Source organism: Melospiza melodia, chromosome 16 (genome assembly GCF_035770615.1).
Source record: "Melospiza melodia melodia isolate bMelMel2 chromosome 16, bMelMel2.pri, whole genome shotgun sequence".
NCBI classification, from domain to species: Eukaryota; Metazoa; Chordata; class Aves; order Passeriformes; family Passerellidae; genus Melospiza; species Melospiza melodia.
This window is the reverse complement of record NC_086209.1, coordinates 3716531-3738771: the sequence shown is the minus strand read 5'-3', so window position 1 is coordinate 3738771 and position 22241 is coordinate 3716531. Positions and strand designations below refer to the sequence as shown.

The 22241-nt window shown below is 44.1% G+C and overlaps 1 protein-coding gene across 1 annotated transcript in view; it reads right to left on the bottom strand.

The window, feature by feature from the left end:
* Positions 1–902: 902 nt before the first annotated feature.
* AMOT (angiomotin) overlaps positions 903–22241 on the bottom strand; it is a 49277-nt gene continuing 27938 nt past the window's right edge. Inside the window, exons 7-13 of the mRNA XM_063170339.1 lie at positions 21097–21242; positions 11471–11620; positions 9797–9987; positions 7730–7852; positions 6864–7096; positions 5871–6095; positions 903–4896 (exon numbers count right to left, since the gene is read on the bottom strand). Coding sequence (XP_063026409.1) covers positions 4796–4896; positions 5871–6095; positions 6864–7096; positions 7730–7852; positions 9797–9987; positions 11471–11620; positions 21097–21242 — 1169 coding nt within the window. The 3' untranslated portion in view covers positions 903–4795. The remainder of the gene's footprint in view (positions 4897–5870; positions 6096–6863; positions 7097–7729; positions 7853–9796; positions 9988–11470; positions 11621–21096; positions 21243–22241) is intronic.

Sequence of the window (22241 nt, the reverse complement as noted above, 5' to 3'; positions counted from 1 at the left end):
GCAGCAAAATGCACCAAGAATACAGGAACAAAAGGCACAAGGGTCTAGTGCAGGCTGTGATGTGGGAAATACTCACAGGGCTGAAGGCTGCTCGTGGGCTGATGGCCTCAGATGTCTGGAAAAGGGACCAGCATCAAAGGAGAGGTGGCTCTCACCGCAGCTCAAAGTGCTGCTAATCTGCTGATAAAAGGTGTGAGCTGCAGGGACGGCCAGAGGGAAAAATAATTCGGGATGCTTAAGGGAACAGACTGGAATGACAATTACTTTATCCTGTAAAATCTCCCATTAGGACTTGAAGACCCAAAGACAGAGGCCAAGCAGTAGTGAGGAGGAGGGAAGGTGAAGATTGTTTTTGTTTTATATTCCATAAGCTTCTCATACCAAACAAATTTACTGCAAAACAAGAAAATCAGTGGAAAAAAGCTGAAAACACAGGGTCCATTCTTTAAAAATACATGAATACACAACATTTACAAGACTTCTTGGTGCATATTTACACTGACTATTTTGTTTTCTTTCTAGAATTAAAGCTGCCATAAACCTTCAAAGACTTAAGGGCTGTTTCAACAGCTGAATTACAAAACAGCCCAGTCACAAATTACAAAATAAACTTGGATGGTTTAAATAAAGGGGGGAAAAACAAACCACGTGATTCACTTCAATATAGATTTATATAGGAAAGATCATTCTCTTTACACACTGTCTGAGGTTGTGAAATTGTAAACTTTAGTATTTTAATTCATGCTTTGATATTTTGGGTCCCAAAGAGAAGCAGCTGACTGGGCCCCTGTTAGACCACAACCCTGCTGGGAGGGAAACTGCTCAAAGCCATTTGCCCCCCAAAAACCCTGCAAGATGATGGTGGTGGAAACCAAACTCTAAAACCAACTTAGAAGAAGATCTTTTTGAAAAGAAATGTATTTTCTTCATAAATACAGTACAATTACATTTTACAATGTCTTTTTACTTCCTAGACATAAAACCACTAACTTTTACAAAAGAGTTCCTATACAAATACATGAAAAGAGACCCTTCCCCCCTCCCAGCCCCTGGCACAGAGCACAGCCAGGGCAGCAGGGTGAATCCAGGATAAGCTGTGCCAGCCCTGGGGAGGGGAAGCTCAGCTGCCCCTGGCTGTTCCTGCCCTGGGCACTCCGGGTTTGGGTTTGTCTGGTGAGAATTTGGGTTTGCCTGGTGTGAATTTGGGTTTGTCTGGTGAGAATTTGGGTTTGCCTGCTGTGCAGAGCCCGGGTCTGGGGGTGTCACACGTGTCCCACACACTCTGGCCCCTGCAGCAGGAGGTGACCTTGGAAATGGGCCTGGATAAAACTCTGAGAGTGTCCCCCAACCCAGGCAGCCCCAAAAACCACAGCAAAGGCCATGCTCAGCTTCCAGCACAGCCCACAGGGGCAGAACTTCAGCCCCAGCCCTCGTGGTGACCTCAGTGTCCCCCTGCAGACTCCTCACACATCCCCAGACACTAAATCCCTGCTTTAACCCCCCAGGAGCTGCAGCTAGGAGCTGTTCAATTTAATAACATCCTTGGGCCAGGTGGAACAAAAGTCTCCAGATCTCAGGCGGTTCCCTGAGCAGTGAAACCACAAAGGAACTGCCCAAGGGAAGGACTTGGGAGTTTGGCCTTTCTGTAAGCAGTGAAAGGAAAGAGGAAAAAATAACTAAACTTCATTTTCTTGTTTTGCTCTACAAAGAATATGTGGCTTTCTTTATAAAAGCTACAATTCTGCTTCTAATACCCGAGTTTAAGAAAAACTCTTAGTCTAAAATTTTGGTTTGCAAAGGTCATTGCAATCATTGTTAAAAACCACTTTCTACTAGAAATAAGCTCTACAGAAGGCAAAGGAACTAGGTGTGCAGTTTGTCTCCTTAAAGCAGGTTCTGTTTTAAAAACAAAATAAAAATCTGTACAGAGACTGAAGACTATGGTACACATCTTCCTCAAAGCAAGCAGCTCGTTTACATTCACATCAGGATGGCTCTGAGGAAGCTCCAGGGGAAAAATACATTCCTGATGGCTCCCAAGAAAACAACCTCCAGCTTCCACAGCAAAGTTTTGGGGTTTTGCTTTTTTGGAAGAAATTGAAATTACACAAAATAAGGCAAAGAGCCCGACCTAAGCAGTGTGAAACTGCATCATCTTCCAAAATTACTTCAGTGGGTAAGGAACTGCCAAGGCTGCTGCAATCCTGATGGCTCAGGCTGTAGAGACAGCCTGGCTTCCATTTCTGGAGGAGATAGTTGCTGTATTTTATTCACAAAAAGCTGTCATGTCCTTTTTGATTTGTAAAAATAAAATGCAGTGGCACTCCACTTGAAATCAGTGAGCTGCAGGGAGGATAAACCAATTATTTTCACCTGAACAGCCAATACTGATTGGAGAAAATCAGTTTTCTGAAAGAAGTTTTATCTGTAAAATATCCAAATTTTCCCAGACATTTTAGAATTTATGTGAATCAAGAGAGTTGTAACTGTTTATTTAGAGCCCTACAGTCATAAAACTTTTTTCCAGATGCTTAAATGTATTTGCAAAGATGGAATATTACTTTTCCTGACTCTAAAGGAAGAGAAAAGCATTCAAACAGTTCTCCCCCACTCACACTGCCACTCAATGGCATTTGATTTCCCTTGCTCATTTTAAGCCAAATTTATAAAATATAATACAGATACTTATGCTGAAATGGCAAAAAGGTGAACACCTTGAGCTAATGAGAAAAGCTGAATTTCCAACAACTGTGGAGGAGGAAGAGAAATCAAATCACCCAGGGTGGGCATTACATCATAAAGTGAGATGGAATTAAACCAAGAGAAATAAAACAAGACATTCTCAGGGATGAGAATGAGGTGGTGGTGGACAGAATGCCTGGAAAAGAGTGGGGAATGGCTCAGAGGGGAGGGAGCTCTGGCACTGTCTGGACAGACATCCCACAGGACAGACAGAGCCTGGCAGTGCCTGCCTGATGGAAGGGGTTTGTGCCTGGCCACAGCATCTCCCAGCCCAGCCCTGGCCACCTCTGCCTTCTGCAGCACTGGGAGTGTGGCCTGAAGGTCCCTCAGCAGCAGCAAAGCTGCCAGAAAAGGTGGGAAGGGTTTTCCTTGGATTTGCAGTGATTATTATCAGAAGGAAAGCTCAGGGCTGAGTTTAGGCACCACCTGTCCCCTCCCACTGTAGAACTCCTGTGATCCCTGGTGGGCTGCTGAGGCCATTTCATTTGAACACCACAGCAGTAGGGTCAAACTGGAATTAAAGACATTCACTAACTCTGTGATAATTAATTCCTGGATTTCCTTTTTTCTGGGGTGAAATTATCTGTAATGAAAATTTTGCTACTCTAATGCTGAACAGAAAGCTGAAACTAGCCAGGTTCCCAGTGTGTGACCACTGGCTAATGAAATATTTTAATTTTCAAGTACAAAAAAAGAGTAGGTTTTAACAGAAATTAATATTGAAGTGTTTTAATAAAATGCAAAGACAGTAACAAAAAAATACTCATGTGCTTCTATTGGTCTTAATATCTCCTTATAGTTTCTGTAACCAAAGCACTGCTGCATCTGTGCTAGTTCCCAAAAATCTGCAAGTGAACCTCATGACTTAAATATGTAACTTTTTTCTGTAATGCCTCTGGGACTTTCTTTAAACTGCTCTCTCCCCTCAGATGAATTAAAGAAGTATTTTGAAAGGAGAGAATCTGCCATTTGAACCTTTACACAGAGCTTCTCTTTAAAGCTCTACCTCTAAGGCTTTGCTATGTGAAAAAGAATCCAGTCTCTCCAGAAAGGAGGGATATACAAAAGGTATTTGAAATATAGAAAGGGTATTTGAAATATAGAAAAGTCTGCTACAGAGAAAAATCTCCACAGATACAGTAGATTAAGTTGTTATATCTACAACAGAGCTTCCCACTTGAGCTATGGTAAATTTGAAGTAGTTTCACTAAAGCCAATGGAATTATGATGTCAGAAATCTGATCTAGCAGATCAGGGCTGGGCCTGTAAATTCTCCTTAATAATTCATGTAAAACATGAATGCAATATATTATTTACTATCCACTGTAAAAATTATTGAAAAAGTACTTAAGTATAAAAGTGTGGCAAATCTTGCAAAAGGAACTACAAATATGAAATGTGACATTAATCACCAGAGTAGTTTGTTTTAATAATGAAATAATTAAAAAAGGAACTTGGGAAGTTTAAAAAAACATTACCACACTGAAAATGGACATCTTTTCAACCTATGAACATGAAACACCTACTCTGAGTTCTTACACTGAGAGGAAGAGGAAGTGAAAGGGAAATGTCCCTTGATCAGAGCTCAGATTTGTCAAAGCTCCCCAGAACAGCTGAATTCCAACACCATTAAGTGATGCTCACAACCATGTCCCTGGTTCTGATCATTTTAAGGCCATTAAGCTCACCTCACTACATTCAAGCTAGACATGTATCAGCACCTGTGAGAGCAGGTACTTCTGCTTAAGAGACTTTAAAAACACTGAAATGAAATAGATGTAGTGCACCTAAGGTCTAGTTTTTTTCTCCAGATGTTACCAGATCCAGTATTTAAAAAATAAAGGGGGAAACTTTCAAAGAACAAGTGTTATGGGTTTTTTATAATTTAGAACAAATTATAAATTAACCTGTCCAAACTTTTGAGACATAATATACAAGAGCAAACAGCTGAGTGTTCTTTTATTACTCAGGTACTACATTTTTTTTCCCAATAAAAATGTCTTTTACAAATTTCTTGCTACTGTTATCCCAGCTTAGATCCTGGTACAGCCTTTCAGATGAGGTATTCTACCATCTCTCCATCTGGGAGGTCCTGCCCCACAGTCTGAACAGGGGCTTTTCTTTCAAGAGTGCTGGAGTGGAACAGTGGCCCATCTATGTGGTGAGGAAAAAACAAGAGACAATTAAAGGTGAAACTTCAATCAGGTTAAAAATGTGACATTAATGCTTTAAGTCATCTTGTATCATTGGCTAAAGACAGCTAATAACTTATTTAGTTTTAAAAAATTCAATTCCCACATATGCAGCCAGACAAATAAAGCAATTTTATCAAATTCCCTTTGGGTACCTCCCACTGATACACAAATCCACAGAACTGGAGTGACTGCATGTAAACCAATGCAGTCAGGGTGGATTTTCACCACCAGACCTGTTCTCCCTCAATACCCATTAAACAGCACAGCATGGGCAGGAGGCAGAGCCCAGGCAAACACTCTCTGCCATGAAGAACAACAGCATTGTAATGTGTCTGTAAGGAGAAGAGGCAAGGTTGTGTAATCTGCATTGATTTGGCAGAGTGGGCTGGAAAATGAGCAGCTCCTGCCAGCTGGGAGCTCTGTGGGAAGCAAATTCAGCTCCTGGGACAGTCACTGTCAACTGGATCTCCAAGGCTGAAGCTGCTCCTGTGACTGGGGTGGTACCAAGGCAGCTTTATTGTGATAGCTCCCTCTCCTCCTTCTCCCTCCCCCTCTCTGAGTCCACCTGGCTTTGGATGCCCCCTCAATGCAATAGCCAGTTTGAACAGCCCATTTCCATGTGTTTAAACCCCACATCCTACTCACAACTTACTTCAGAGCAGACACTGACTCAGAGACTGCCCAGGGATTTGCATCTCCCTGTTCTCAATTCTCAAATCTTGCTGCACCTCCCTGCCCAGTGTGCCCACACTTATGCTGCCACTCCTCAGGCTTTTCTTTTATTCCCTCAGTGTGTTTGAGACCACTCAATCACACTTGTCCTCACAGAAACCAACCCCAGTTTGCCTGGAGGGAGGAAGGGAGGTCAGGGCTGCCCCAGAGATGGGGAGTGGGTGGCAGGGTGCCCCTGGCACTGGGGCTCAGCTCTGTTACCTGTTTTCTCTGCACTGTAGCTCAGGTTGGTGCTGGGGAGTCGTGCTGGGGTGGGAGCTGCAGGGGAAGGAGCAGCTTTGCCCTGCTCACTGCCCCTGTCTGTCTGGGTGCTGCAGTCTCTGCTGCCTGTCTTGGAGTGGGCTGACAGCAGTGGTGTGGAGGGCAGGACAGGAGAAGGGGTGGAGGGGATGGATTCGGAGCGATATTCTGTTCCCAGCAGAACACCTGTGTGGGAAAAGGGAAGGAAATGTCACAATCACAGAAAACTAACTGCTATCAGCTCTGCACCACTCTGCACTGATTGCTGCAGGAGCTGGAAAGTGCACCCTCCCTCAAGAGGCAGCACAGGTTTGCCTTTGCACAGCACCCCCCTCCCCTGGGTGCTGAAGTACTAGAACAACAGCAGTGTCCCCATGCTGCTGCTTGCAGCTGGGCCCTAATCTGCACTCTGAAATCACCTGCAACAGGTCCTCATTTACATTTCAGGGGTCTTTACTCTCAGTTCTGAGCCTAACTTCTCCCAGGGAAAAAAAAATCACCTGGGATTTGCTTTGTTACAACTCCATTTCTCAAACAATGCTGTTGAGCCATTCCAGACAGGAGTCATGTTGCTGCAGGCACAACACTACAGGATAGAAATCCTGATTAAAATCTCTGCTGCAATTCAAGGAGACTTTACACCACCATCCAGCTGTAACATCCAGCTGAAAGCAAGTGCTTGGGTACCCTGGAAACTGTATCCCAGACATCCCTAAAGTCAGGTGGCAAATTAGGAATAAAGGTTTACATATCTAATGGCAGAGCCTGAGTATCAGAAGTCACTAATTCCCAGAAGTGATTAAAATAAGCACCTATTTCAAATGTGTCCCATCCTACAGCTTTACTGCAGGCCAGGCCAGCTGCTCTGTCTGTCCAACACACCCTCCTGTGCTGCCCCTGCCTCCCCTCCAAGCTGGCTCTGAATCAGAATTGCAACTGGTATTTGGAAATTACCCAGGCTGCCCTTCCAGCTCTTGTCCTCCCTCTTCTCCTCCAGGATGGGGGTGCTGCTCAGGGTTGAGGAGTGGGACAGCAAGCCTGAGCCAGCGTTGGAGATGGACATGAGGGACTTGGCAGGTCTCATGGAGGAGAGCTGCTCTGTCTTGCCAGGCTCCTTGCGGGAGCGCTGCTGCAGCACTTTGATCATGGCGTCCTTCTCGATGATCTGGGCATGCAGGGTCTTAATCCTTTGGGGCAAAGAAAAAGAACAGTTTAAGTGTTTCCCATCTCCCTGGGTTGAGGCCTCAGTGTCCTCATGGCTGTGATTAGGGCTCCCTTAGGCACTTGGAGAGGTGGAGGGAGGATGCCAGGAGATTGTCCTGGGCACTGGCTGCTCTCTGACCTACAGAGCAGATCACGTGAGATACACCCACCTCCCTCTGGCTGCTAGAAACTGCTCTAAACAGCCATGGAAGGAGCTCTGAAACAAACCTGAGAATAATGGGCAGGACCTGAGACCAACAGAAAGAATTAACACATTTTGGGAGTCTGAACTGGGGACCTAACCCCAGGGAAAACAGCTCTGTGAGCCGGTTAAAGGGTGGCTGGAGCCTGGGGTCTGATGAAGATGCCCTGAAGAGAGGAGAGGAACAAGCTAGATGCAAAAAATTTAAGACAAGACTTTTTTGCATTAGCCCTCAGTATCAAGACAGGTTTTGGATTGCTGTGTTTATTACTTCCTTGGCCAAATGAGTGTCTGGCATTTGACATGGCTGCTGCTGGTGAAGACACAAGAATTTCTGGTTCTGAGGCGTCTACCCAGGCAGTTCATCTCAAATCCCTGTGCCAAAGAAGCCAGACAGGACCAAAGTGCACTTTACCTTCCCTCCATGTCCAGACATCTCCTGTTGGCCAGCAGGATCTCCTCCTCCTCCTTCTGGATGCGAGCTTCCAGGGAGGTGTCATAGCTGGGATTGGGCGAGTGGTTGATCACCGTGGTGTCCCTGCAACAAGCAGCACAGCACATGAGGGACCTGACAGCACATGAGGGCCCTGACAGCACATGAGGGCCCTGACAGCACATGAGGGACCTGACAGCACATGAGGGCCCTGACAGCACATGAGGGACCTGCTAACTTTGCTGCTTTCCCCCCAGCAGCACAAAAGTACTGCTCAAATGGAACAAACACGGATATCCACATTTTTTTTTGCATTTAAGCTGGCTCAGTGTCTTTCAAAAATTCAACTCCTAATTTCATTTGTGTCCTACTGAAGAGGGATTACAAAAACATGGAGATCATTATAACAACAACCTCCTGTCCATTTTGGGACAGTGCCTCACCTAAACTGAGTCACTGCACTACTCTGAAGTGATCAAGGAGGCAAATCCAAGGACACAAGGAGGAGAAAGGAACACCAGGCACTTCTCTTCAGATTAAAAGCTTTTTCCCTTCCCCTTCCAACAGTATCATACAGGGGATGTGAATATCAAAGGGAACAAGGCATGGAAGTTTCTTAAGCAATCCTAAGAAGCTTGGTCCAAATAATCTGGAAAAAGGTGAAAAGAGTTTCAGACTAATATAAGGCCTAATGTTAACACGGTGATACTTGGTCAGTCCACTAACCAAATAATGAGTATTTCATTCTACTTGTGAATGTGGCAGGATATGAGAAGATCCTTCACCAAAGAAACCCAACCTGACCCAGCTCCTGCCTCTAAAGCATCTTCCTGCAACCTCAGCTTCCCAAGGGATGCCAGCTTCCACTGTTAAAGGAAAGGGAAAGAAATCTGGGTAGTGTTGATGAGGTTGCCACTGGAATTAGTGGAATCTAGATGGAAATGGAAAAGCAGAGCCTCCTTCCTGACTGGACAACATTCTTGTTCATTTGGTGAAATCTGAGCAGGCCTAACACATCCCCTCCCAGTCCATGATAAACAATAGACCAGGCCCCAACTTATCAGCCCACGCTGAAAATATAACCTGGCCTCTGAGCACAAGCAGCAGCTGGAGCCTTCAGGGAATCTCTGGGGAGGTGGAAAACAGTGCACAAGAAGCATTAATGCCCTAAAATAACAGCTTCCTTCTGGAGCAAGATAAGATAAGTCTTTAAACACCAACACTGCAGATCTGCAGCTTCACCCCTGTAATTCCAGTGTGATCTTACAAGCTGGGAAGCCAGTTGTGATAACATCCCTATCTGGATTTGGCTCATGAAACAATCTACAGGAAAATCTGCTGTCCAGAACCATGAACTAGTGAGCAATGAAATGACATGCAAGCAAGGCCTAATGCTAAGGAGTTGCACTCCAGTAACAGCTCCCATTTACCAACCAGCTGAGGCACTTGGCCTATTCACAGCCATAGTAAGTGTTTCTGTACAGTTGTCTTGGAATGGGAGCTTGTTACCAAATTTCAGACACCCTTCCCACCCCCACAAGCAGTGCTTTCCATACACAGCAGAATGTTTTGAGCAGAATTTCCTAGTAGATGCTTCTGGTTAGTAACCAGACAATACCACAAAGTAATTTGCAAAAACATTCTGGAGAACAAGGAAGCCATTCAGGGTGAATGATGTGAATCACCAAGCTCACCCCATCTCACATGACTTCAGCAAGGACTGATCCCTGTTTTAAAAATTAAAAAAACCCCAAACCTCTTCCCCTTTGAATCAACAGCATCTAGGAATGGCTCAGAACAATTTTAGTCTGGAAAGTGGATCCTGCATGTGGAGGAATCTTCCCCTGGAAAAACATTTCTAATTGCTGGCAATTGCACAGCTCCCAGGAAGAGCAGCCAAGCTCCACTTGCTTGCAGAGCTCTGAGGAGCTGTTCAGACCACAGGATGAGCAATCACAGGAGGATGGCATGACAACATTCCTGGGTGGGAAATATGACATTCAGCTGGAAAAAGAAAATAATCCCAGTGCTGTGAAAAGTCCCATTTACCTCTGAGCAGCCACAGTCGCAGCCGCATCCAAAGCAAACTGTCTCATCACACTTTCCTCCAGGTACTTCTGTTCCCACTTGGTCATGTCAGCTTCCAGAGCAAGGATCCTCTCCTCCTTCTCACGCAGGAGCTCCATCAGCGCTGTGGCGTTGTACTCTGAGACATTGGCAGCCTGAGATGTGCCCTGGCGCTGAGCCCCAGGAGGAAAGGAACAGAGCACACAAAAACAGGAGTCTCAGGATGCAGCTGTAAGGCTCAGGGTTGGCTGCTTTGCTTTTTGTCACTGGTTTGACACAAGAACCCCCCAGAGGGAAATGCAGTGGCTTTATGCTGTGTTGGGCAGGGTAACACCTGAGATGCAAAATAATCCTCCCAAGGCCTTTTTGCCCAAAAGTATCTTTTTTTCCAAAGATGTGTATTTGGGCCTTCCCAAAGTCCCAAATATGCATCCCAGAGCTGGACTGTGCTATAGAGGTGTGATGTGCACAGCCCTTCCATAATGCCTGCTGTAACACAGACTGACTCCCAAGTGTTCACCAAGGCACCGACTAGTGCCATCCCTTCCCAAAAAATACATCAAAAATATTTTACAGCATTTGATTATTAAATTAATATGATCAGTGTATAGCTGGGGACTGAAATAATTCAGTTCTAAAGCAAGATTTGGAAGGCAGGCAGTGTTTCCTTTTAATGTAAGGAAACATGGAGATTTGCTCAGATAATAGTTCAATGAATAAAACTTGCAGTTTTATATGGAAGTCTCATGTGGAATCCCACATGAGCAAGACATTTGACTTAAAACATATTTTTAAAAAATGGTTTAAAGGAATAGAAATAGGGCAAACTAACTATTTTATGCTAAGCTCAGAATTTTAACCATGACAGGAAAACAATTTTGGTGTTGACTCAGGCTCAATGTAAAAAGCTGTGGGGTTTAGAATACCTGATCTTCCAAAAGTGTAACAGAAAAGTTTAGCAAATTACTGTAACTCCTACTAAAACCTACACAAAACCCCAAGATTTAAATATCTATTTCTATGCAGAGATGGAAGTTAGGGGATAAAAGTAAGCTGAATCACTAAAGCTAATCAGTAAATGTGATTTAGAGCACAGGCCTGCATCCTATTTCCAGTAAAATTCAGACACCTGACAGTTTATCTGTATTTAACATAGGCTGAAGTTAATGTAATTTTAAACACAATTGCACAATCTACTTCTCATTCATTCTTTTCACTGAAAAAAGACTCTCAATAATACTGCAATACAGTCTATATGAAACTCCCATCTATTTCCATCAGCTGCATTTATAGAATTGACTTTGCTACTTTACCCTTGTGTGCTTTTTCAAACTCAAAAGGTTTTTGAAGGGCCTCTTTTCAGGCCAGTTGTTAATGAATTTTATGTAAAATCACAAACTGTGAACAAGAATTTTTAAATCATTTCAAATAACATAGCCATGGTATTTAAAGGTACAGCAGCATGTAGCTATGAGGCTGATCTTGTCACAGGATGGATCCTCTATTGTTCCTTATCGATAAATCAGGTGAAAGCAATACAATGGAGGAAATCCATGAATATAACTAGTGAAAAAGAAGTTTTTTAAGAACACCAGATTAAAAATGCAGTGCCTTTCTCCTGTGTGTGGGGCAGGAGCCCAGCAGGGCCAGGGGTACCTGCTGCATGCGGAGAGATTCCAGCTCCCTCTCCAGCCGGGTGCGCAGCCGGTGCTCCAGCTGCTCCCTCTTCTCACACGCTGCCTGCAGCTGAACCAAGGCCTGCTGCATCTTCTCCACCTTCTCAACATAGACCTGCTTCTTCTTCAGCTGAAACAAAGCAGGAAAAGGCAGCATAAACAATGGGAATGAGTGAGTGAACTTCAGGCTTTGCTGGGAAGAAAATGTCCAGGTGACTTCCAGCACCTGAAGGGAGCCCGCAGAAAAGATGGAGAGAGATAGGACAAGGGGGATGGCTTCATATGATCAGGGGGATGTTGGGAGGAATTCTCCCCTGTGAGGGTGGGCAGAGGTGCTGTTGCTGCCCCTGGATCCCTGGAAGTGCCCAAGGCCAGGCTGGACAGGGCTTGGAGCAGCCTGGGTTAGTGGAAGGTGTCCCTATGACAGAGGGTTGGAATTGGATGATCTTAAAGGTCCCTTCCAGCTCAAATCATTCCATGGTTCGTGACAGATTCCATGCTGTCAGTGGGTCTGGGACAGTGGAAGGTGTCCCTATGGCAGAGGGCTGGAATTGGATGATCTTGAAGGTCCCTTCCAGCCCAAACCATTCCATGGTTCATGACAGATTCCATGCTGTCTGTGGGCCCTGGCCTCCTGCTCTGGCCTGGCCACTGAGGATGTTCCAGCTCTGTCCCAGCTCTGCTCTCCTGCTGGGTGTTTTTGTCCTTTTTGTCCTCAGTGACCCCATGGTAACGAGGGGGAAACAGAAGAAATTATCTATGGCAAATGTTTGAGAGCAGCAATGGACTAGAAAGGGCACCAGGGACTGAAACAGAGTTTGAGTGACTTGACACATGTTTCCAAGGAAACTGCAGCAGTGTTTAGAGCTGATCCCCAAGTTGGGAACACTCTCAGTGCAGAATTGAAAATTGCTGGCAGCATTTTCAGAAACTGAATCAAAATTTGTAGCATCCTATTGCTTTCCAATCACAAGAAGATAATAGGATCAAAGCACACACCAGCCATGGCCCAAGCTCTCCCCATGGCAGGTTTATCCCATCAGTATGGCCATTCTTCTTGGCCTGAGAGGTCCTGCTCTGTATCTGCCACTGCCCTTCCATCCTCCTCCACTGCTCGTCCTGCAAACCAAGCTGCCACCCTGCCTCACAAGAAGCAACAAAAAGTACTACACTGAGCCCCCAGTAACTGTCTTAGCAAGATTAATCCACAGTTCACACAGATTAAAAACTAAAACATTACTTAAAAATAAAATACAATATATCCAGGGCCCGGTTCTATTTAAATATAGGGAATACTGCACACCTGTGGGCATTATTTTCTGTTTAGGAAAAGATTAAACAATTGCAATTAGCTGGCCCTGTGCAGCAAATCTGGGGCACTGCTTTTGTAGCTCTGATTGTCATAAACCCTGAAATACAAAAATAGCAGGAAGAAGGCAACTTTTCCCAACAGTCAGAGCCAAAGCTCTAGACAAGCACCACAATGCAAAACACAGACTCCCTTATGTGAGTTCAAAGAGCTGCTCTACAGCTTGATGGAAGAAAAGTCCACTGAGGGATATTAAAGACAAAAGACACCACTTTTGGCTCAGGAAGTCCTTCTTGGAAGCGGAAAGTATTCTGGGAAAGTATCAGGGCTGGCTGGCCCCATGCTGCCAGTGCTCCCCAGGAATCTGCTCTCAGCCTCAGCACACACAGGATACTTTGATCTGAACAACACGAGCTCTTCTTACATCACACCTTTGCTCCAAAAAGGTCTTGTCATGTGTTCCTTAAAAAATTTTGCCTTTTCTCACTCCTGTTCCTTCAGGCAATGCAAAGAGCAGAGACAGAAAAATCTCCCAGCAATATTAATCTCAGACATAGTATCCTTTTCTCCTCTCCATAAAGTCAGCAGGCATCTAATCTCACAGCATGAATGTTGCTGCCTTAGAGGATTTTCCCCAAACAAGAATTTTATAATAAAAGTTACAACAGTGAGCAATCCAGCCAAAGGACTTCCCACCAGTGCAGGTACAGTAGAAAGGTATTTTTATTCTTTGATTGCTCAAGATTTCAAGCTTGTTTGGAATGGGAGGGATGAGAACATTTAAATGTAACTTAATAGTCAACTGCTGCTCTGCAGAAAATCAATGAATGTGTTATACTTAATAAATCTTTTTATTCCAGATCATAGTACTTGATAACACCAATTCAGAGTTTCTCAGACTCCACTGAAGTGTGCATTAATGCACCAGGTTTAAACTTAGATTAAGAGCAGCTCAGAGTAGCCAAAAGTGATAAATACAGGGTCAGATAGAACCCAGATATGGAGAGCACTCAGTATCTTGGGTTTTGACCTGGACAAGAGTGAGGAACAACTCGATAAACTCACTAGCAGTGAAATACCACACATTGAGCTGAAAAATAATCCCTTCAAAACCAGCTCTCCTACCTCTCTCTTCTTTATAAAGTTAAGGATGAGGTGCTGGACATTTGGTCTCATTACTTACTACCAAGCATTTCAATTCCTGAGCAGTTTTTGAACACACAGGTAAATTCCTGCAAAAGCAGCAACCAACAACTTTTTACAGTTTCGCAATTAACAAACCTGAGTATGCATATGTGTGGATTAACACTCTGGCCTGCATTCAAAGAATACCAAGAGCCCAGCCAAAAAGCAGAATTAGGACACAGAAATTCCACTGAAACATCCACTTTGAAGGTTCTCCCATCAGCCAAACCTGCAGGTGAAAAGTTGCAACACAAGGTGTTGCCCAAGCTCCCAGCACTGCCTGCACACGCCTGGCTCGGGCACCAGCCCCAGAGTACAGGCACAGCTTGTTCAGTGGCTTTGCAGAAACACAACGTTTTTTTTATCCCTTCATAAGATGCACTTCATCTTCCAGCATCAGGAAGAATTAGGAATGTTGGAAGATTTAGGGCTGGTGTGTGTATTCTTTTCAACAGCTTAAAACTGGAATTAATTCACAAATTCTTCAAATGATTTTCTGGTTTTTGGAACCCAGGCGTTCAGTAAACTTTAAAGGCACGGGATGTCTCCAGACAACTCAATTTTCCTGATATCTTTTGTCAGAATTATCCTTTCTCTATAAGATAATCTCATTTCATGCACTTGCTGCCCTCAGTTAAGTCACTGCATATTCTGGCACTCTCATTCATTTCCAGCTCTGCCACTCTGCTGCTGCAAGTATTTGTGAGAAAAATTTACTTTTCTGTGCACCAGGATTCTCCAGAAGTGCTAGAAGGGAAATCTTAATTTATACATTTTTGGTTTTCACCTCTCTGAGTGGATCTAGCTCTCACTGTAAAGAGGATCAGGAATGATTCTTCCAAGCACAGAGGGATTTCATTACCAGAAATCAAGAGTATGATCTTGTTTTCCTAAGACAGGAATTGGAAACAATTTCCTGAGTATTGCCAAGGTGCTGAAGACATAACTAAGATGGGAAGAAGGAAAAAAGGCAGCGAGCTGAGACTTGTTCTTGGTCATTTGCCATGGATTCCCCACCCTCCCTCTCCCAGCAAAGAACCAAAATTGGCTGCTCAGTGCCAAGGGCCACAGCAACATCCACCAGGGCAGGGATGGCATCAAAGGACACAGGAATTCTCTCCTCTGCATCAGGCCTTGCAGAGAACACGTGCTCCAGATAAGAGCTCATTCCTGAAGCTTTACAAGGATGCAGTCACACCCTTTGGGATGTAATTTTAAATAAATTTGACAAGATAGTAATTTTCCTTTTGATGGTACAGCATTTAACTAAGAAGCAAGCTCATGTTCACTTAATGTATCATAACTGCTTTGCCTCCAAGGGTGCTCTGAAAATGCAGAGCATTTTGCTAATGAGAGTGTCTTTATTTTAACACCTATTTACGATGTAAGATCTCAAATAACCTCAGTGCATGTCTGGAAGCACAGCAGGATGACTGTATCCACTCCCAGCATTTCCTACAGCACAATTTCAATAATGTCCTTATCATCTCCAGGTCAGTCTCTGACTGCTTTGGAAAATGTCCTAACCAAGCATCAGAGGTCAGGCTGTAATTCTAACTAAACCAATGTAAACAGGAGCAGCCACTCTCCAGCTGCCATTTACTACAAAGTTTATGTAAATTCTGCACCAGGACTCAGGACAAGAAAAATAAAGATGACCATGACTGACCTGGGCTCTGCAGAAATCCAGGGCACAAAGAGCAAAGCAAGGCAGGGAATATCCCAGAAAGATTCCCTGGCTGCCTGATCAAGTATTTCCAGCTTCATTTAACTTCCCCTCTCCCTTGGCATGTACCTGCATGGTCTAAAATCAGTGGCCAAAAACAAGTTTTCCTCTCAGAAATGGGGGATATTTGATTATTACTACAACTGCCTAGCAGAAAATGATTTAACAACATTCTAAAAGCCAAACACTGTTCCTCATTTATTTAGGCTTTTACAAACCATGCAATGCCTTTCAGGGATCCCAGCTCCTTGCAGAGGCTCTGAGGAGTGCACAGAGGTTCATGGAAAGGGAGCAGGGGCACACAGGAATGAGGAATCTTCAGTCAAGGCACAAAGGAGGCTGTAACATCCTCCAACTGGAGCTGCCTGTGTAGGACAAACACAGCCCTGGACACAGCAGGTGAGGGGGAAGGATCTTCTTTGAGGAAAGAGATTCATTGCTTCCAGATGAGTTACTCAGCAAAGATTTTTTTTTTTTTTTTTCCTGGGGAAGAAGAGAAGACTTCCTGCACTGATTCAGAACTCTCCCAGGCATTTTGTCAAACCCAGCCATTACCCTCTTCATCTTGGACAGCTCCTATTTCAGCAAATTGGTAACACTCATCAGCATCTGCTTGTCTCCCACCCACTATTTCTGATGTCTTCAAAGTCCTTTGTTTAATATATTCAGGGTGTTTTCATAACATTTCTGGGTTTATCCTAAAGCTGAATCCATTCAGATGCAGCTGAAAATGTGTTTTCCCACAAGAATTTGCCAGCTATGGCAGAAATGAAGTTAAAAAAAAAAAAAAAAAAAAAGAAAAAGCCAGCAAGCACGTTTACATCACCTCACCCTCTTGCAGTTGGAATATATTCCTCTAGGATGCCTTTGAACCCTCAGTTTGTTTGAATTCAGGCCCAACAAGGCGCCAGTGGCCTCAGCAAGAATTCCTGCTGAAACAATTTGGTAACACTATCCCGTGCTAGGGAACAGTGTCTGTGGCATGGCAATGTCACAATGTCGTCGCCCCGTTTGTTTGTGTTTGTGTTAAAATAAAGTTCTGACTCTCAAAGCCACTGCTGGAAAATCACTAACAGGCAGAACATGTGAGACAGTGACATGGCAATAAAAAGGCAGCTCTGTCACAAGAATGCAGCTCATTAGAGGGAAGCAGTTTCAGGGAAAACAGGGAGGTTTCTCTCCTAGGCACCCAATCCATCCAAGAGTGACAAGCCATCCAAAACTTGTCCCTTTTAGAAGAAACTCTCTCCTGAAAGGATTATTAGGTAGCTCTCAGAGTCTATGTGAAACAAAGCTGTGGAGACCAGGAATATCTTTTTATAGTGACTAGAAAAAACTTGAGCAGGCATCAAGCAGACAGCTCTTCTTTGGGTCTCCTCCTTACAAGCCAGGGCTCTGTTCTGAAAGTATCTCAGGCACAGCATAAAAAGTACAAGAGATGTCATTGGAAATGTATTTTTGCATTTCCCCCCAGACAGAACCCTCAGTGTTATCAGAAATAGAGCATTTTTTCTCTGCACAACAGCAGAGTGAGAAATGAACACATTATCTCAGCTGGTATCTGCTCAATTTGGAATTGTGATGGCTGAAAGATCTATGAACTTTTAAACAAAAAGATATTTCATTCAAACTTGTCCCCTGCTTTATCCCCCAGTTTCTACCCATTAGAGAGGTGGTCTGTCTCCTCTCCCCACTGCAAGGTGTGTGTCTGAGGATGGCAAAGAGCAGATATTTTTATCTTCCTGATGCTTGTCATTATTCTTCAAAGCTGTCTCCTTGAGGCACTTGGTAAAAAAGTGATTTGTAAAGCAGTGGAGCAAAGGAGTACAAGTTACACTGCTATCAAAAACCCACAAACTTTTGTTAAGTTGAAATGTGGTCTTCCATGGTATAAATTAAATAGGGTAAGCAGAAATGACCAATTTGAGGGGGAAAAAAAGTAAAACCAGTAGCACTTGCAGCCTCTGCACTCAGCAGTTGTGGTTAGATAAAGTATTTGGCACCAAACTCCCTCCTGCAACATTCCAAGTCTGGTAAGGACTGGCAGCAAGTCAGCATTTCCTCAGAGTCAGGTGGGTCAGGATGGTCCTTTCTGCAAAGCCAGCAGTTCTGGCCCTGGCCCAAAGCTAAGCCCAGCTTAGCTGCTCCATCTGCTGCAAGCTCAAGGTGGATGAGAGCACACGGGGTTAAATCCTGTGGGAGAAACCACAACCCTGCTGCCATCCCACCTGAGACCCTCACAAATGCTCCAAAATAAGAATTTTTCATTGCTTTAGCTCCAAATATTAACACTAACTCTTTCTGACTGTGATATACATTTTAAAGCCAACTTTCATTTTACCTCAAATATGTTCAATTTATGTCAAATGTATTACATGTAATGAAAATAATCTGAAGTTTTGATTTCAGAAACCACAGACCAATACTTCACTAGAAACAATTTTAGTAAGCTGCTGATTTATGCAAAACTGTGGAACATTTACTAAAGGGAAGAACAAATATAGAGAAGTGAAAATAGGGGTTAATAACTGTGTATCTTTATGGAGAGTAGAGAAGTAGTAAAGTTTAAATATTATATATAAAACATATACATACTTAGCAATTCTGTTCGTAGACACATTTAAGTTTGCTTTAAATATTTATGAACACTCACCCTATTTTGCACTTTGCAGAAATAAACCCCACACTATCAAAAAACTTTAATGGCAGCTTGTTCTAAATTTGAAGAGCCATTTCACCCCTGCTAACAGGAGAAGCATTCTGTGAATGTCTACTTTTGCATCCAACTGCTTCACACTGCACTTCAGTATCTCCAAGATCATTCCTTTCTCTATCACATTGAACATCCCATTATCTCTCCTTTTTTTAACTTGGATGCTGAAATCCAGTATATATAAAAACCCTCAAAGCTCCACAGGTGTAGACAAGTGTCAACATTTTACAGATTTTGTCCAGACTGGCAATTCAAGCCAAGGGTTTTGAAAAGAATCTAAAGCTCCAATTCCAATGCAACATTTAAATTCAGTTACAGTCATATATTGCTTATAGCTCTCCCTAGAATGGAAATATTCATTTATAAAGGGTCTGGTGCACACAAGGCAAGGTTACTCTGCTTAATAGGAAGTCAAAATGGAAAGGGTAAAAAGAAAAGGTGAAAACTTACATTACAGGAGGCAACACCTGAAATATGCATCCCCCCTCAGGCCCTGAGCCAGAGTAGCTGCCAAACCTGAGCCTAAGAAACTCCACCCTCTGCTGCAGGACCAGTTTGGAAATTCCTGACACTTACAGGGACTAGTCACTCAGATTAACCTGGACAGAATAAAGAAATAATCCACTAAGGGTTCATATCTCTTGGCCACTGAATGCCACTAACTCAGAATAGTGTTCCCAGCCTTTTCTAAAGGTGCCCTGAGCTCTGAGTAGCTCCTTGGCTGCCTTTGGGAATTACCAAACAGCCTGGGGATTGGAGAACTTTCCACAGTTCAACACTAATGAGGCAACAAATACGTTCTAATCCTAAGTATTTCATTAAAAAGTGATTTGGGAAACCTGCAAAAGTGTCTCTTTAGCATTTGTTTCCCCTTATTCTCTCTCACCTCTAGGAAAAAGCAGAGTTAATTCCTGCTCCCTCACTGAGACACTTCCATATTTATCTACAGCAGGAAGGGTGGCACTTCCTGCACACCCTGGGATTGGAGCAAAGGTTGGATGCCTGTGACCACAAGCCCTCATGCAGATCATTTCACCCTGGATCAGCCTGTGTGTGCTTTTTAAGCTATCATACAATTTAGCCCAGAGTGACTTACCTATTTCACTGTTCTACCTAGGCAGAAATACTCTGCCACAGCACTGAACCCAATTCTTCTACTGAAACAAGAGCAGTCTTTGGAAAATAAAACATACATTTATTACCCCTCAAGGCTTCAATTTTACATTGAGGGAGCCAAAAAGAGTGCCTACACAGAGGTTCAGCCCAGCCAAGTGCTGTGTGTGCTGGCCCAGCTATCAGAGCACCTCATCCACACTGACTCCAAGCATTTTCCAGGGAAACCACAAGGATGTCCCATGTCCTTGGAGTTAGTGACCCATCAGACTTTTAAATAAGGTGCTGAAATTTGAATGAAAGCCAAAGAGCTCCAATACATTGCAGAATCAACGAGAGAATAGTTTGAGAGCTAAAGAGAGCCATGGCAGATGTAAATTATCCTATAACCTAATGCTCCCTGTCCCCTGAGTGAGTGCAAGTCAGCCAAGGCAGGCTAAAAGAGGTTATGACAGCAGATAAACCCACAAGAACATCCTGAATGAGCAGAGCAGCTCCAGGGCAGATCCAGAGGGACTGAGGGAAGGCTTCCATGAAGAGATTGAAAGAATGACAAAAATTAAGGATGGCAGGGAGAGACACAGGAAAATTCAGGGGAGGGCTATTGAGGCAAATCCAGAGCTCAGAGAAGAGCAGGCTAAAACTCAGAAATGAGCTACACCTGTACCTGGGAGAGGAGGATATTCACTTAGTATTTGATCATTCCTCCTCTGTTGGCACAATGGGATCCTGAAGGGAGAGAGAACCAAAAGCAGACAAGGGGAGGGTTTGAGGAATGTCTCTGAAAGCAGCAAAATTCAGGTGGGCATAGGCACAGTGCCCAGCTGAGTGCTGGTAGCCAGGGAGATGGCAGGGTTGGAGAACAAATCTGCAGTGAGGAAGTGTGCTTGGCCAGGAGATTTCCTCCTGAGACTCTCCATGGAGGAAGAGTAGGAGTAAAGGAAGCAGAGGCTGGAGTGGGAAATGGGGCCTTTGAGAGGAGAGGAGAAGGCAGGAGAGGAAAGGACGGACACCGTGACGCAGAAGGGACAAAGGTGAGAGCCATGATGGCAGGGACAAAGCTGCAAAAGAAACTGCTGTGAAAGCTGCCCAGCTGAGCAGCTCAAATGTATTATCTCCTCTTGGGAGGAAAGGCAGAGAAAACAACTAAGGTCATGCCCGGCTTATTACAAATGCTGGGCACACATGGGGATCTGCACTGTCCCCACACCTGGCAAAGGGACAAGCCACATTCATCTGATATTACTTGAAAGTCCATCCAGATCTGAATTTCTGCCAAGTTTAGCAGGCTTCCAGGGCTGAGATTCCACTTCCAGCCCACTTTTACAAGTTGAAACAAAAAAAAAAAAAAAAACAAAATATGGCTGCTTAGACAAAAGCATTTCCAAGGAAATAGAGATTTGTGGCTTATCTGTTTAGCCAGTCAACACAAAGCTAAACTGACAGAAACAGCTTTGAAGAAAGCAGATTTCCTTATAACTTCCACAAGACAAACTCATTCCCACAGCCACTTTTGCTGGCACACAAGCTACCCTGACTCCTCTTTCTCAGCTTTCTTACCTCCTCCTCCAGTTTCACCACCTTGGCCTGAGCGTTGTTCAGGGCCTGGTCTCGGATCTCGATGTGTCTCCGCTGGTCCTCGTTGGTGGAGCGGGCAGCAGCCAGCTCTATTTCCAGTTTCTCTTTTTCCCTCTGTGTTTCCTTGTCTGTGGATAAAAAAGTGATGGTTACCAATGCACAGCACTTGTCTCTACCCAGTTTTCAGGAGCCTCTCACTCCAGAGGTGAAGGGAAGATTGCAATGGGACTTCTCAGAAGAAAGAGAATGCAAATCTAGTGCTAAGAGGGAAAAGAAAAGGACATGGCTTTCAAGGAAGAGAAGGACCTGTAATCCTGAAAAACAAGTATGGTACCTTCAAGCAACAATGTGCCACCAAGATAGTGAGAAGGAACAGAAGGTGCATCACTCAGTACAGTTACTCAGGTAATTTGCTGTGATTATACAGATGGTTAGTGAAACTTGGCACTTCCTCACCTCTGAGCTTTCAGCAGTGGAAAACAAACTGAGTAATTTTAATATCTCAGGCTGGGGAGAGAGATAGCAGACTGGTGTTCCTGAAAAACCTGTGTTCCTTTTTTCTACACTGACCCCCCAAACTGGAAGGGGGTTCTGTCCTTTCTCAGGGCAATATCTTCAGAGGAGGTATCTTCAGAAAACAAATCAGCAGTAAGAACTGCTCAGTCCTCCTCTACTGCCTGTAAAATTGACCCCCTGGGCCCGAAGTGAGGCACATACATCTGTTCTGTCCCTTCCCAGAGCAGACCCCACCCCAAACACAGCAGCTCATCCTTTTCTGCTGCTCTCCAGGAAGAGCTGGAGCAGCAATGCTGAGTGTTGCAGGAACAGGGCACTGCCTTCATAAAAACATAGATAGGATAAAAATAATTGGAGACTGGAGAAATGATCACAAAGGGTGTAAGGCAAAGCCACAACACAGAGCTGATGTCCTCTGTGTATGTTGCCATTCCCAGCTCAAACCAACCAGCTCCAAAGATAACATTAACCCACTTGCTGCATACACAACCACAGAATACTCCCTGGAGTGATCTACACCCAGCACTGATGACACCAGAGAAACTGCATTCCAGAAACCAATATCCCACGACAAAGGAATGAGGACAAGGAGTGGAAGGCTTGAAAAACAG